Raw genomic sequence first — 14,010 nt, 5'->3', positions numbered from 1 at the left:
CATGAAAGAATAACAATACCTTGTCTTATAGGGACTGATACCTTATTATTTCATTGAGCTGTAATTAACACAACACAAGGATTAAATGTCCCCGATGACATCAGTGGCCATATTCAACCAAATTTACTCTCAATAACTGTCAAACTAAATGCATGTGTGTGTCTTTATGGTGAGACATACCCCCTAATAGGCAAACAAAATATTTGAATAGATATCACTATGAAACGTTCCCAGTTTTTTATGTACATAAAAACTAAGAATTTTATTTTGCACATTTTCTGCATTTTATGTTTATATATGCAAATTAGGCACTTCCTCATTAAATATGTGCACATTTGCATGTATCGCCAAGTCTCGCATCACCTACATGGATAATGCCAGAATCAAAAACTTGGTTTCATTTTGTTGATACATTCAAAACCAAACTTTTTCCATAAGGGATTGTGGCTATGTGTCCTCTTACCAGCCCACACATCAGGAAATACTGTCTACTCTCATAAAAAAATATATAATATAAATATAAAATGTACTATAAACCCGGCTATGAATGATATATCAACAAACCCTTTTGGAATTAGAAGCAGAATATGGATGGGAAGAAATGTGGAAAGTTTGTTGTGTGTATGTACTAGGGAAATGGAGTTCCAAGACTTTGTGTGTAAGTAAAAAAGATTTTTTTTTTTGAGAAAACAACCTCAAAGTTGTGTATTGTAATTGTGATCTATGGACACAATCGGACAAAATGAAGTAAAATAAACAACTAATTGTGTGTTTTCGATATTTTATTGCCACTAGTTTGAGATATGCATGTTAAGGAAGCAAAATATAACAATCTCAATATCGTCGAAAAAGAGGATTTCGGGGCTAGACTGTCTCGCCTTAAGTAGTGAGCTGCTAGTCTTCAAGATGAACCAGGAAGTCCGCTATTTCATCACACCGCCTGTTCCTCCCCCTGTCTTTAATTTGCCTCAAAATCCTTACGCTATTCTCACGATGGTTTGAAGGTCCCGGTATCTCCGCTGCCTTCATGTGATACTCTATGGATCCATAGCGATCCTGCAGGTGAGAGTTCAGGTATTTTGCGTAGTTGTTGTAGAGCCTCTGTAACTCCGCCGACTCCAGACCCCCGCCGGCTAGTAGCTCCTCGTATATCCCATCGGCCAGCGCCGTGTCGTGGCGGGTCGACTCCGCGTACAGGTTCGCCAGCACCAACTTAGCTTTGAGCGCAGAGTGAGAATAGAGCCGGATCACCTCCTGGAAGAGAGCGACGGCTCTGCTGACCAGGCTCTGCCTCAGGAGGGCGTCCTTCTCCGAGAAGATCTTCCACTCGTAGCACGTGGCCAGGCAGCGCTTCAGGTAGCGCTCCTCCGGGCGCCTCTCCAGAGCCTCGTCCGCCAAATCCATGGCCTCGTCCAGAGACAAGCACATCCTGTAAACTCTCAGTACGGGTCTGAAGCCGCTGTAGCTGCTCACAGGCTTCTTTAAAACCCTCTTCGCCAGCTCACGCGCTTCCACCTCCACCACCGCGCCGTCTTCGGCGAGTCTTGCCAGGTGAATCCCGGCGAGGTACAGATTGTCCGGATCGCGTTCCCTGGCGATCCTCAGTGTCTCCGTGATCTCGCGCCGCCTCTCGGGGTCGTCCCCGAAGGCGCTCTGCAGGGCCAAGGCGTGGCTCGTGCGCCACTCCGCCCGGTCCGGGTCCATCCCCATCGCCCTCTGGAAGTACTCCGTCGCCCGGGGCTCGCCCCGCTTGGACTTCATGAGGGTCCACGCCTTCTCGGCGTACACCTCCGGGTGGAGGTCGGCGCCCCCCCCCAGGGCCGGAGACGGGTACTCCCGCAGCAGCGCCTCCACCTGGGCCAGGTGGGCGCGGCTCTCCACCTGCTCCCCCAGGTGGTAATGCAGCCACGCCAGGTTGCCGTGGTTCACCAGCAGCCAGGGACCTGCGTCCGAGACGGTGTTCCTGACCTGCCGGAAGGCCTCCGTCGCCGTGCTGCACCTCTGCAGGGCGTGGTCCAGAGAGGCAGAGCAGCCCCCTGGCAGAGCGCGGCTGTCTCCGGACCCGCCCAGCGCATAGTGTACGTACCCCTGGAGGTTGTAGATGTGACCCAGCCACAGGTAACCCTCCTCGGTGCCGATGTCCACCAGTTTGTCCCGGAGGTGGAGGAGTTGGGACCGGCTGAAGTCCAGCTCCCACGTGAAGTGGCATTCCAGCGCCTGCAGCCGGGCTCTCAGGACCGCTGGGCTCCGGGCGGCGCTGAGGGAAGACGAGACATCATAATAATAATTCATTTTATTTGTATAGCGCTTCTCAAGGACCTGAAGTGGCTGACAGTAGGCAGAGTAACATAGTGAAACAGAGAAACAGAAAAGGAACATGAGACCACAGGGAAACAGGGGAACAGCACGAGATAACACAGAAACACAGAGCGACAGGAACACACATGGGCATCACTTTAATGGTCCCAGGAATATATATATATATATATATATATATATATATATATATATATATATATATATATATATATATATATATATATATTTTAAACGTGTTTAAACTGCATTGAAACAGTGGAAAATATCCTGAAATTTGAAACTGAAATTCTTGTTTTGTTTTTTCTAGCGGTCGGTGTGTCCTGGCAGTTATTAAACGAGTGGTTATGGGGTCATTCAGTTATTAAACGAGTGGTTATGGGGTCATTCAGTTATTAAACGAGTGGTTATGGGGTAATTCAGTTATTAAACGAGTGGTTATGGGGTAATTCAGTTATTAAACGAGTGGTTATGGGGTAATTCAGTTATTAAACGAGTGGTTATGGGGTAATTCAGTTATTAAACGAGTGGTTATGGGGTCATTCAGTTATTAAACGAGTGGTTATGGGGTAATTCAGTTATTAAACGAGTGGTTATGGGGTCATTCAGTTATTAAACGAGTGGTTATGGGGTCATTCAGTTATTAAACGAGTGGTTATGGGGTCATTCAGTTATTAAACGAGTGGTTATGGGGTCATTCAGTTATTAAACGAGTGGTTATGGGGTCATTCAGTTATTAAACGAGTGGTTATGGGGTCATTCAGTTATTAAACGAGTGGTTATGGGGTCATTCAAAATGGAGCTTGAATGGGGCGGTCAGGTGGCGTAGCGGAGATTGTGCTCGTCACCAATGCAAGAGGCTGCGGTCTCGACTCCCGGAGAGTCAGCGTTGCCCTGCGGCTCGGGCTGATCGCTATACTAACTCGTTTGGCTGAGTTAGGGGGAGGGGAGCCGTGCGTGGGTCCTGGGCGTTGTGGACAGCGACCCCTACAGTTCGGTCGGGGCGCCTGCTCAGCAAGGGTAGGATCTGGAGGGAGGTAGTGCGACCTTCCACACGTTACACTCTCCCGGTGAGAATCTGCGCGGCCAGGCTGGCTGCCGGCTGGCTGCACATGCGTCGGAGGAAAGCATGTGACAGTCTCCGGCCTCCCGGACCAACAGTAGGGGGGAGTGCGCAACAACCAGGAAGGGGGTTGGGAATTGGCATAACGACTAACAGTGGGATGGGAGAAAAATCGGAAAAAAAGGAGGGGGGGGGAAAGATAATAAAAAAAAAAAAAAAAAATAAAATGGAGCTTGAATGACGTTGTTTGGTAACAGAAGATGGTCACCGAATGTTCCGGAATGATTCCATGAACATGACTAATACAAGTGCTGCGATAAGGTGTTGCAGCAGGAACTCTGTGACTGAGGTAAACACGTTTTAATAAAGAAAGGTATGCGATATGCAGGTAATATGTCCTGTTGCCTGTAAAATATATACATACTATATATATACATATACTATACTGCATCACTGAGCACAGAGTGGCAGTTACCATCTTCCTGGAGTTTGAAACAGCACTGTGCAATATTACACCTACCGTAGACCTCAGTATATTTTTACTGTATTTATTTACTGTATATTTTATTCCATTTGTATTCTATTTTACTCTACTCTTATCCTAGGCAACTTGATTTTATTCATTTTATTATTCTAATTCGTGACCTGTTCTGTCTAAATGTTGAGCGATTTGCAGTGTAAAATTTGCCACGGGATAATAAAAGTATTTCTATTCTATTCTATTCTATTCTATTCTATTCTATTCTATTCTATTCTATTCTATTCTAAATGTGTCTGGATGAGAGGAAGGGAGCTCTTGGCTCTGACCTCACTCAAGTGTGTATCCTGTTAACTATGCTATGCCTTTAAATAAACAGCCTCAAAGGATATGACTCTCTCCTCTTCTTGTATGGGTTAAAGTCAGATTTAAGCGTTACCACAACACAATATAAAAAATATATTACATAAATAAATAAATGATATATATACAGCCTCGCCAGGAGGCGTCACATTGTTGGAAATTGTCAAAAGTATAAACACATGTTTTAGAATAAAAATAAGCACTTGGAAGACTGAACGCAAGATTCCGTCACTTGTTAAAGCTTATTTGCCATCTACCCTGGAGTTAGACAAGAAGATACATACCTTTTTCTTCTCTGTGCACGCAGTATAGGAGTAGGAAGACGTTGGGAACTAGCTACTGGAGGAACCTACTTCCAGTGACTGACGCTAAGCTAGGCTAACGGTGCGTGTCTTCCTACTCCTACTGCGTGCACAGAGAAGAAAAAGGTATGTCTTCTTGTCTAACTCCAGGGTAGATGGCAAATAAGCTAATTTCCCAAAATGTTGGAGTGTTCCTTTAACGTTGTCATCTATCTTTGTGTTTCGCAGCGTTGAGCACTTACTTCATTGTTGGACTCGAGCTCTCCTCGTAGTCTCAGTGGTTTGTGGAGGTTTCGGCAAATATGTCTCTCCTCATATCTCTGTCTTTCCCCCCAGGCTGGATCATATCTATGTCTTTCCCCCCCGGCTGGATTATCATGAAGAGGAAGTCGCGTGTAACTCAAAGCGTTAATGCTAGGACTTTGACCTTGACGGTGAACTTTGCACCGCCAGCGTTAGAAACCACAGACGGTTATACTACAGCCGTGTTCCGTTTAAACTAAACACAAGTTGCAGCTTGAGGGACTCGTCATGTGCTGGGCTTACTACATAAAAAGCTCAGTTTGTAATCTAAACGGAGACAAAACATGTTACCTCACAGTGTAAAAAACCCAAGCATAGGATCGTAGACATTTATGATTTATCGCTTTCAGATAAAAACGGGTCCTTAAATTATTCTAGAGAAATAAAAGATATTCAAAACAAAATCAAGTTCTTGTAAAACACTAAAGGAAATCAAGTGACTAGTCTAAAAACGGGTTAAATGATGTTAGGCCAGGCTACTCAATAACTTCATATGGAAATATGGGTCTGATGATGGAAAGGGGGGGGGGGTCTATTCATTTACAGAGCTCTTGGTAAAAGGACTTAATCCCTTGCGGCCAAACATGTATTTTTATGCATGTATTATTGCATGTTCAAGGTTCAGCTAAACATCTTATCTTTGTGTCTCATGGTAGCCTACCTCAGGAAAACTAAATGTATGACTAACTCATGTTTCAAGATAATAAAAACCCAGATAAAAAAGGGAGTAATCTTCTCCAGGAGTGCCTGCTCGGCATTGAGAGCTGGATGGGGAGTAACTTCCTCCAGTTAAATGCAAATAAAACGGAGGTGCTGATCGTAGCAGCTGAGAAGACTGCAGCTAGAGTGGCCACTCACTTGGGGTCCCTTAAAGACAACATACGTCCCCACCTGAGAAACCTGGGTGTTGTCTTTGACCAGGCCATGAACCTAGACAAACATGTCAAAACACTCACACGCACCTGCTTCTTTCACCTCAGAAACATTGCAAAACTGCGCACCATCATATCTCACTCTGAACTAGAACTGTCCGTGCATGCTTTTATTTCCTCTAGGCTTGACTACTGCAACTCACTTTTCACCTGTCTCACCAAATCATCCACAGATAAACTACAAATGGTCAAATGCTGCAGCCAGGCTACTCACAAGGTCAAAAAAATCATGTCACATCACTCCCATTCTGGTATCCCTGCACTGGCTCCCGGTACACTATAGAATTCACTTCAAAGTCCTCACTTTCACTTTCAGAGCACTTCACGGTCAGGCCCCTATCTACATCACGGAACTCATCCATCCCTACACCAACACCCGCTCACTCAGATCTGCCGATCAGCACCTCCTAGTGATCCCCAGGACCAGGCTAAAAACAAGGGGTGATCGAGCCTTCGAGGTGACAGCACCAAGGCTCTGGAACGCTCTCCCCCTGGACCTGCGAACTGCCCCCTCTGAGAACTCTTTTAAAAAACAACTAAAAACACATTTGTTCAGGCAGGCTTTTGATCATACATAGGCGCCTTTTCTTGTCCTCACTGTTCTATAGTGTTGTTTTAATTAGTTACTCATGATTTTATCCAAATTCTTTTATTCTACTTTTTCTATCTGGTTTTTAACTGCTGTTTGTCTGTTGTCATTTATTTCTGATTTTGTTTTATTGTGTTTTTATATTAAGCTGTAGTGTAAAGCACCCTGTGCATTCGTGCTGTGAAGGGTGCTATATAAATAAAGGTCATTCATTCATTCATTCATTCATTCATTCATTCATTCATTCATTCATTGAGCAGCAACTCCTCAACTGATGAAATGATTTGGTGTTTAATTGATTTGGCTAAAATGAAAGCAAAGATGGCAGATAACCAACAAGAATGTAAAGGGATATACCGACATCAGAGCAGTTGTGCGGCAAGGCTTTTCTTTGTTCATGGGCACTGTAGTAGTTACTGTACCACGGAAACAAGTAAAGATTATGATATAAAACACCTTTTCTCAAAGATAAAGTTAAAACATTTACCGTTACTGGTTGTATACTAATTTAATCTCCATCAAAGATTATGAACCTACACGACAGGGGTTGGCTGTAATACTTAGTTTAGTTTTGATCTTTAATGGCGAAATGACAGGTGGAACCTCACTCTCCAGGTCTATAGATCACAGTGGAACCTCACTCTCCAGGTCTATAGATCACAGTGGAACCTCACTCCCCAGGTCTATAGATCACAGTGGAACCTCACTCTCCAGGTCTATAGATCACAATGGAACCTCACTCTCCAGGTCTATAGATCACAGTGGAACCTCACTCTCCAGGTCTATAGATCACAGTGGAACCTCACTCTCCAGGTCTATAGATCACAGTGGAACCTCACTCCCCAGGTCTATAGATCACAGTGGAACCTCACTCCCCAGGTCTATAGATCACAGTGGAACCTCACTCCCCAGGTCTATAGAACACAGTAGAACCTCACTCTCCAGGTCTATAGATCACAGAACCTCACTCTCCAGGTCTATAGATCACAGTAGAACCTCACTCCTCAGGTCTATAGATCACAGTGGAACCTCACTCCCCAGGTCTATAGATCACAGTGGAACCTCACTCTCCAGGTCTATAGATCACAGTGGAACCTCACTCTCCAGGTCTATAGATCACAGTGGAACCTCACTCCCCAGGTCTATAGATCACAGTGGAACCTCACTCTCCAGGTCTATAGATCACAGTGGAACCTCACTCCCCAGGTCTATAGATCACAGTGGAACCTCACTCTCCAGGTCTATAGATCACAGTAGAACCTCACTCTCCAGGTCTATAGATCACAGTGGAACCTCACTCTCCAGGTCTATAGAACACAGTAGAACCTCACTCTCCAGGTCTATAGAACACAGTAGAACCTCACTCTCCAGGTCTATAGATCACAGTGGAACCTCACTCTCCAGAGGTCTATAGATCACAGTAGAACCTCACTCTCCAGGTCTATAGATCACAGTGGAACCTCACTCTCCAGGTCTATAGATCACAGTGGAACCTCACTCTCCAGGTCTATAGATCACAGTGGAACCTCACTCTCCAGGTCTATAGATCACAGTAGAACCTCACTCTCCAGGTCTATAGATCACAGTGGAACCTCACTCTCCAGGTCTATAGATCACAGTAGAACCTCACTCTCCAGGTCTATAGATCACAGTGGAACCTGACTCTCCAGAGGTCTATAGATCACAGTGGAACCTCACTCTCCAGGTCTATAGATCACAGTGGAACCTCACTCTCCAGGTCTATAGATCACAGAACCTCACTCTCCAGGTCTATAGATCACAGTGGAACCTCACTCTCCAGGTCTATAGATCACAGTAGAACCTCACTCCCCAGGTCTATAGATCACAGTAGAACCTCACTCTCCAGGTCTATAGATCACAGAACCTCACTCCTCAGGTCTATAGATCACAGTGGAACCTCACTCTCCAGGTCTATAGATCACAGTAGAACCTCACTCTCCAGGTCTATAGATCACAGTAGAACCTCACTCTCCAGGTCTATAGATCACAGTGGAACCTCACTCCCCAGGTCTATAGATCACAGTAGAACCTCACTCTCCAGGTCTATAGATCACAGTGGAACCTCACTCCAGAGGTCTATAGATCACAGTGGAACCTCACTCCCCAGGTCTATAGATCACAGTAGAACCTCACTCCCCAGGTCTATAGATCACAGTAGAACCTCACTCTCCAGGTCTATAGATCACAGTGGAACCTCACTCCCCAGGTCTATAGATCACAGTAGAACCTCACTCTCCAGGTCTATAGATCACAGTAGAACCTCACTCTCCAGGTCTATAGATCACAGTAGAACCTCACTCCCCAGGTCTATAGATCACAGTAGAACCTCACTCTCCAGGTCTATAGATCACAGTAGAACCTCACTCTCCAGGTCTATAGATCACAGTGGAACCTCACTCTCCAGGTCTATAGATCACAGTAGAACCTCACTCTCCAGGTCTATAGATCACAGTAGAACCTCACTCTCCAGGTCTATAGATCACAGTAGAACCTCACTCCCCAGGTCTATAGATCACAGTAGAACCTCACTCTCCAGGTCTATAGATCACAGTAGAACCTCACTCTCCAGGTCTATAGATCACAGTAGAACCTCACTCTCCAAGTCTATAGATCACAGTGGAACCTCACTCCCCAGGTCTATAGATCACAGTAGAACCTCACTCCCCAGGTCTATAGATCACAGTAGAACCTCACTCTCCAAGTCTATAGATCACAGTGGAACCTCACTCCCCAGGTCTATAGATCACAGTGGAACCTCACTCCCCAGGTCTATAGATCACAGTGGAACCTCACTCTCCAGGTCTATAGATCACAGTAGAACCTCACTCTCCAGGTCTATAGATCACAGTAGAACCTCACTCTCCAGGTCTATAGATCACAGTAGAACCTCACTCTCCAGGTCTATAGATCACAGAACCTCACTCTCCAGGTCTATAGATCACAGTAGAACCTCACTCTCCAGGTCTATAGATCACAGTAGAACCTCACTCTCCAGGTCTATAGATCACAGTAGAACCTCACTCCCCAGGTCTATAGATCACAGTGGAACCTCACTCTCCAGGTCTATAGATCACAGTGGAACCTCACTCTCCAGGTCTATAGATCACAGAACCTCACTCCCCAGGTCTATAGATCACAGTAGAACCTCACTCTCCAGGTCTATAGATCACAGTAGAACCTCACTCTCCAGGTCTATAGATCACAGTAGAACCTCACTCCCCAGGTCTATAGATCACAGTAGAACCTCACTCCCCAGGTCTATAGATCACAGTAGAACCTCACTCCCCAGGTCTATAGATCACAGTAGAACCTCACTCTCCAGGTCTATAGATCACAGTGGAACCTCACTCCCCAGGTCTATAGATCACAGTGGAACCTCACTCTCCAGGTCTATAGATCACAGTGGAACCTCACTCTCCAGAGGTCTATAGATCACAGTGGAACCTCACTCTCCAGGTCTATAGATCACAGTGGAACCTGACTCTCCAGGTCTATAGATCACAGTAGAACCTCACTCTCCAGGTCTATAGATCACAGTGGAACCTCACTCTCCAGGTCTATAGATCACAGTGGAACCTCACTCTCCAGGTCTATAGATCACAGTAGAACCTCACTCTCCAGGTCTATAGATCACAGTGGAACCTCACTCTCCAGGTCTATAGATCACAGTAGAACCTCACTCTCCAGGTCTATAGATCACAGTGGAACCTCACTCCCCAGGTCTATAGATCACAGTAGAACCTCACTCCCCAGGTCTATAGATCACAGTAGAACCTGACTCTCCAGAGGTCTATAGATCACAGTAGAACCTCACTCCCCAGGTCTATAGATCACAGTAGAACCTGACTCTCCAGAGGTCTATAGATCACAGTGGAACCTCACTCTCCAGGTCTATAGATCACAGTAGAACCTCACTCTCCAGGTCTATAGATCACAGTAGAACCTCACTCTCCAGGTCTATAGATCACAGTAGAACCTCACTCTCCAGGTCTATAGATCACAGTGGAACCTCACTCTCCAGGTCTATAGATCACAGTGGAACCTCACTCTCCAGGTCTATAGATCACAGTAGAACCTCACTCTCCAGGTCTATAGATCACAGTGGAACCTCACTCTCCAGGTCTATAGATCACAGTGGAACCTCACTCTCCAGGTCTATAGATCACAGTAGAACCTCACTCTCCAGGTCTATAGATCACAGTGGAACCTCACTCCCCAGGTCTATAGATCACAGTAGAACCTCACTCCCCAGGTCTATAGATCACAGTAGAACCTGACTCTCCAGAGGTCTATAGATCACAGTAGAACCTCACTCCCCAGGTCTATAGATCACAGTAGAACCTCACTCCCCAGGTCTATAGATCACAGTGGAACCTCACTCTCCAGGTCTATAGATCACAGTAGAACCTCACTCCCCAGGTCTATAGATCACAGTAGAACCTCACTCCCCAGGTCTATAGATCACAGTGGAACCTCACTCTCCAGGTCTATAGATCACAGTAGAACCTCACTCCCCAGGTCTATAGATCACAGTAGAACCTCACTCTCCAGGTCTATAGATCACAGTAGAACCTCACTCTCCAGGTCTATAGATCACAGAACCTCACTCTCCAGGTCTATAGATCACAGTGGAACCTCACTCTCCAGGTCTATAGATCACAGTGGAACCTCACTCTCCAGGTCTATAGATCACAGTGGAACCTCACTCTCCAGGTCTATAGATCACAGTAGAACCTCACTCTCCAGGTCTATAGATCACAGTGGAACCTCACTCTCCAGGTCTATAGATCACAGTGGAACCTCACTCTCCAGGTCTATAGATCACAGTGGAACCTCACTCTCCAGGTATATAGATCACAGTGGAACCTCACTCTCCAGGTCTATAGATCACAGTGGAACCTCACTCTCCAGGTCTATAGATCACAGTAGAACCTCACTCCCCAGGTCTATAGATCACAGTGGAACCTCACTCTCCAGGTCTATAGATCACAGTGGAACCTCACTCTCCAGGTATATAGATCACAGTAGAACCTCACTCTCCAGGTCTATAGATCACAGTGGAACCTGACTCTCCAGGTCTATAGATCACAGTAGAACCTCACTCTCCAGGTCTATAGATCACAGTGGAACCTCACTCTCCAGGTATATAGATCACAGTAGAACCTCACTCTCCAGGTCTATAGATCACAGTGGAACCTGACTCTCCAGGGCCCTCATTCATCAACGTGACGTAGAAAATGTTCTATTTCCACACGTAAGCACAGAATTTAGAATGAGTGCACGCACAAAATAAACGGGATTCACCACACGTGCGTACGCAGGTTCTACGCACACCTGTCATGATAAATATCACCTTGGCCCTGCGCTGAGGCTCGTGCACACTTTCACGTATTTGCATACCAGAACCTCCCCGATTAACCATATACGGTAATGGACCACCCCCATGAAATGTGGAAGAATGGACTAAACCGAGGGTGTTGTACACTGTCGGATATTATATCTATTAACTTCCTAAAAGACCATTGCTGCCTGGACACCGCAAACACTAATAAAGACCATTAACCACTGTTTTGCCGTTGCCCGTTAGTGTCATTAATGCATGCTGGAATAAGAATGCCTTTCTTAATTTATTTTTAATATTAATAATTATTATAATACAATAAAAGACAGCTCCGTCTTTTAATACACATATATTGTACAGTAACGTCAAATAAATACTACAGTCCCCGCTGAAATAAAGGTTCTGCACGCACATACCAGCAGTGATCTACAGCATAAAAGATAGCCACTTTATAATACTATTCTGAGTAGATAATTCATCTGTATCGCAACAGAGTCACGGATCTGGTCGGGGCAGGTAGCATTATGTCGGGAAAATCCTTATGAAATAAACAAAAGTGAATTAAAGAATTTAAAAACAAAGTTTAGCATATTAAATCATTTTATAAGCTTTCTGAGTAGATCATTCATCTGTATCGCAACAGAGTCACGGATCTGGTCGGGGCAGGTAGCATTATGTCGGGAAAATCTTTATGAAATAAACAAAAGTGAATTAAGGAATTAAGGAAACGAAGTTTAGCATATTAAATCGTTTTATAAGCTTATAGCTTTTTTCGTGCTGATTTGAGAGGGTCCAGCTGCAGAGCCGGAGAGCAACTCTCAGGGCCAAGATAGCACTTATACTATTTTGAGAGAGACAGCAGAGAGACAGACAGCAGAGAGACAGACAGACAGACAGACACTGTTCCACAGTGTGTGTGTGTGTGTGTGTGTGTGTGTGTGTCTCTACCTCGATTTTTTTTTAATACCAGGGGTGCAATACCGCATTTTCCCAGGCGGTGGCGCCATTTCTCCATGTAAACGACACACTGAGCTCATACATACAGAATTTCCATTGCATTCAGAGATCTCCAGGTAATGGTCTTTGCTATGGCAAATTGCTCTTAGAAATGGGAGTCAAGCAAACTTGTTAAAGTGTACAGCATGTGAATCAAATGTGGGATTGTTGTGACAAAGCTACAGCATAGAATTCTAAAGAAGCAAATCAAAATCCTTACTCCTGATTCCCCCAAAACACAACACTGCAGTAAATGAACTCATGCTGAAATTCTTCTTTCAACATGAGATCACTGCAATAACCAGAGGAACGTGCCAAAAAAACAGGGTCCAACTCATCTGTGAACTAAAGAGCACTTTCAAGCATTTCTAATTGCCACTTCATCTGCAGAAAATGAAATGTCATGTTTATCTCCAATCCAGTTAAAAGAGTTTCTCACACCAAGAAAACCTATTTTATCTTTTAGTGGAATGAACATTGCCGGCATCAGAATACATTTGACTTCTGGGCCCCGTTCCATGTACCTGGATAACTGAGTTAGCCGGATAACTTTAGCTGGATAACTGGGTTAGCCGGACTTTCCGGTTTCATGTACGTGGATTTTCCAGATCACCATGCCAACAGATCCAAAAGTTTGAGCCTGCTCGAAAGCAGAGTTCAAGTTCAAGTTAGCCCGATCACGCAGAGCCACGCCCCCGCAAAGAAGTGACAGCTCGTTTCCTGAAACTATTCCCACAGTCTACGATCTGCATTATACCATTCTGAATTACGTTTTTGTGCTCCATTCTTCCAGAGGGGGCTTTTGAAATGTAAAATAGACCCAAAATGCTGATATTAAATTCACTTTGTCCTAAATAATGCACGTTATATATACCGTGGCGACGGTGGCGCTCGCTCGTGCGATGTACACAAAAATGTGGTTATTTTAATTGTAACTGGGATTAAGATGTCTGATGAGATGCGCTGTTTGACGGATTTGAGAAATTGAATGAGCCGTTGACGTCACATGAATGAATGAGGATAAAGAAATAAAACTTCATTCAAAATAAGGAATATTCTAAACACGGGTTTCTCGTTCATTAATGTATAAACAATGAATTTATCCCATCTGGCACAGTGGCCCAGCGGTAGTGCTCAAGCCTGCCAACCTTGCGACCTGGGTTCAAATCCCGGTGTTTCCAATATGATTTTTTTGAATATAATATTAATGATTATACGCCAAAGTAGCCTGGTTTTAAGTTAAAATATTATAAATCTACATGCATTGAGGATGTCATTCTTTATATAGCTCTCAACGTGCACCAAA

At 44.7% G+C, this 14,010-nt stretch overlaps 1 protein-coding gene across 1 annotated transcript in view; it reads right to left on the bottom strand.

The window, feature by feature from the left end:
• Positions 1 to 894: 894 nt before the first annotated feature.
• LOC311248895 (interferon-induced protein with tetratricopeptide repeats 1-like) overlaps positions 895 to 14,010 on the bottom strand; it is a gene marked incomplete at both ends in the record, with an annotated part of 111,268 nt that continues 98,152 nt past the window's right edge. Inside the window, one exon of the mRNA XM_084338124.1 lies at positions 895 to 2,257. Coding sequence (XP_084194250.1) covers positions 895 to 2,257 — 1,363 coding nt within the window. The remainder of the gene's footprint in view (positions 2,258 to 14,010) is intronic.

The sequence above is a fragment of the Notolepis coatsorum genome (genome assembly GCF_963971535.1).
Source record: "Notolepis coatsorum genome assembly, chromosome: 2".
Classification (NCBI taxonomy): Eukaryota; Metazoa; Chordata; class Actinopteri; order Aulopiformes; family Paralepididae; genus Notolepis; species Notolepis coatsorum.
The sequence above is the reverse complement of the archived record's forward strand: the minus strand, read 5'-3'. Positions and strand labels throughout refer to the sequence as shown.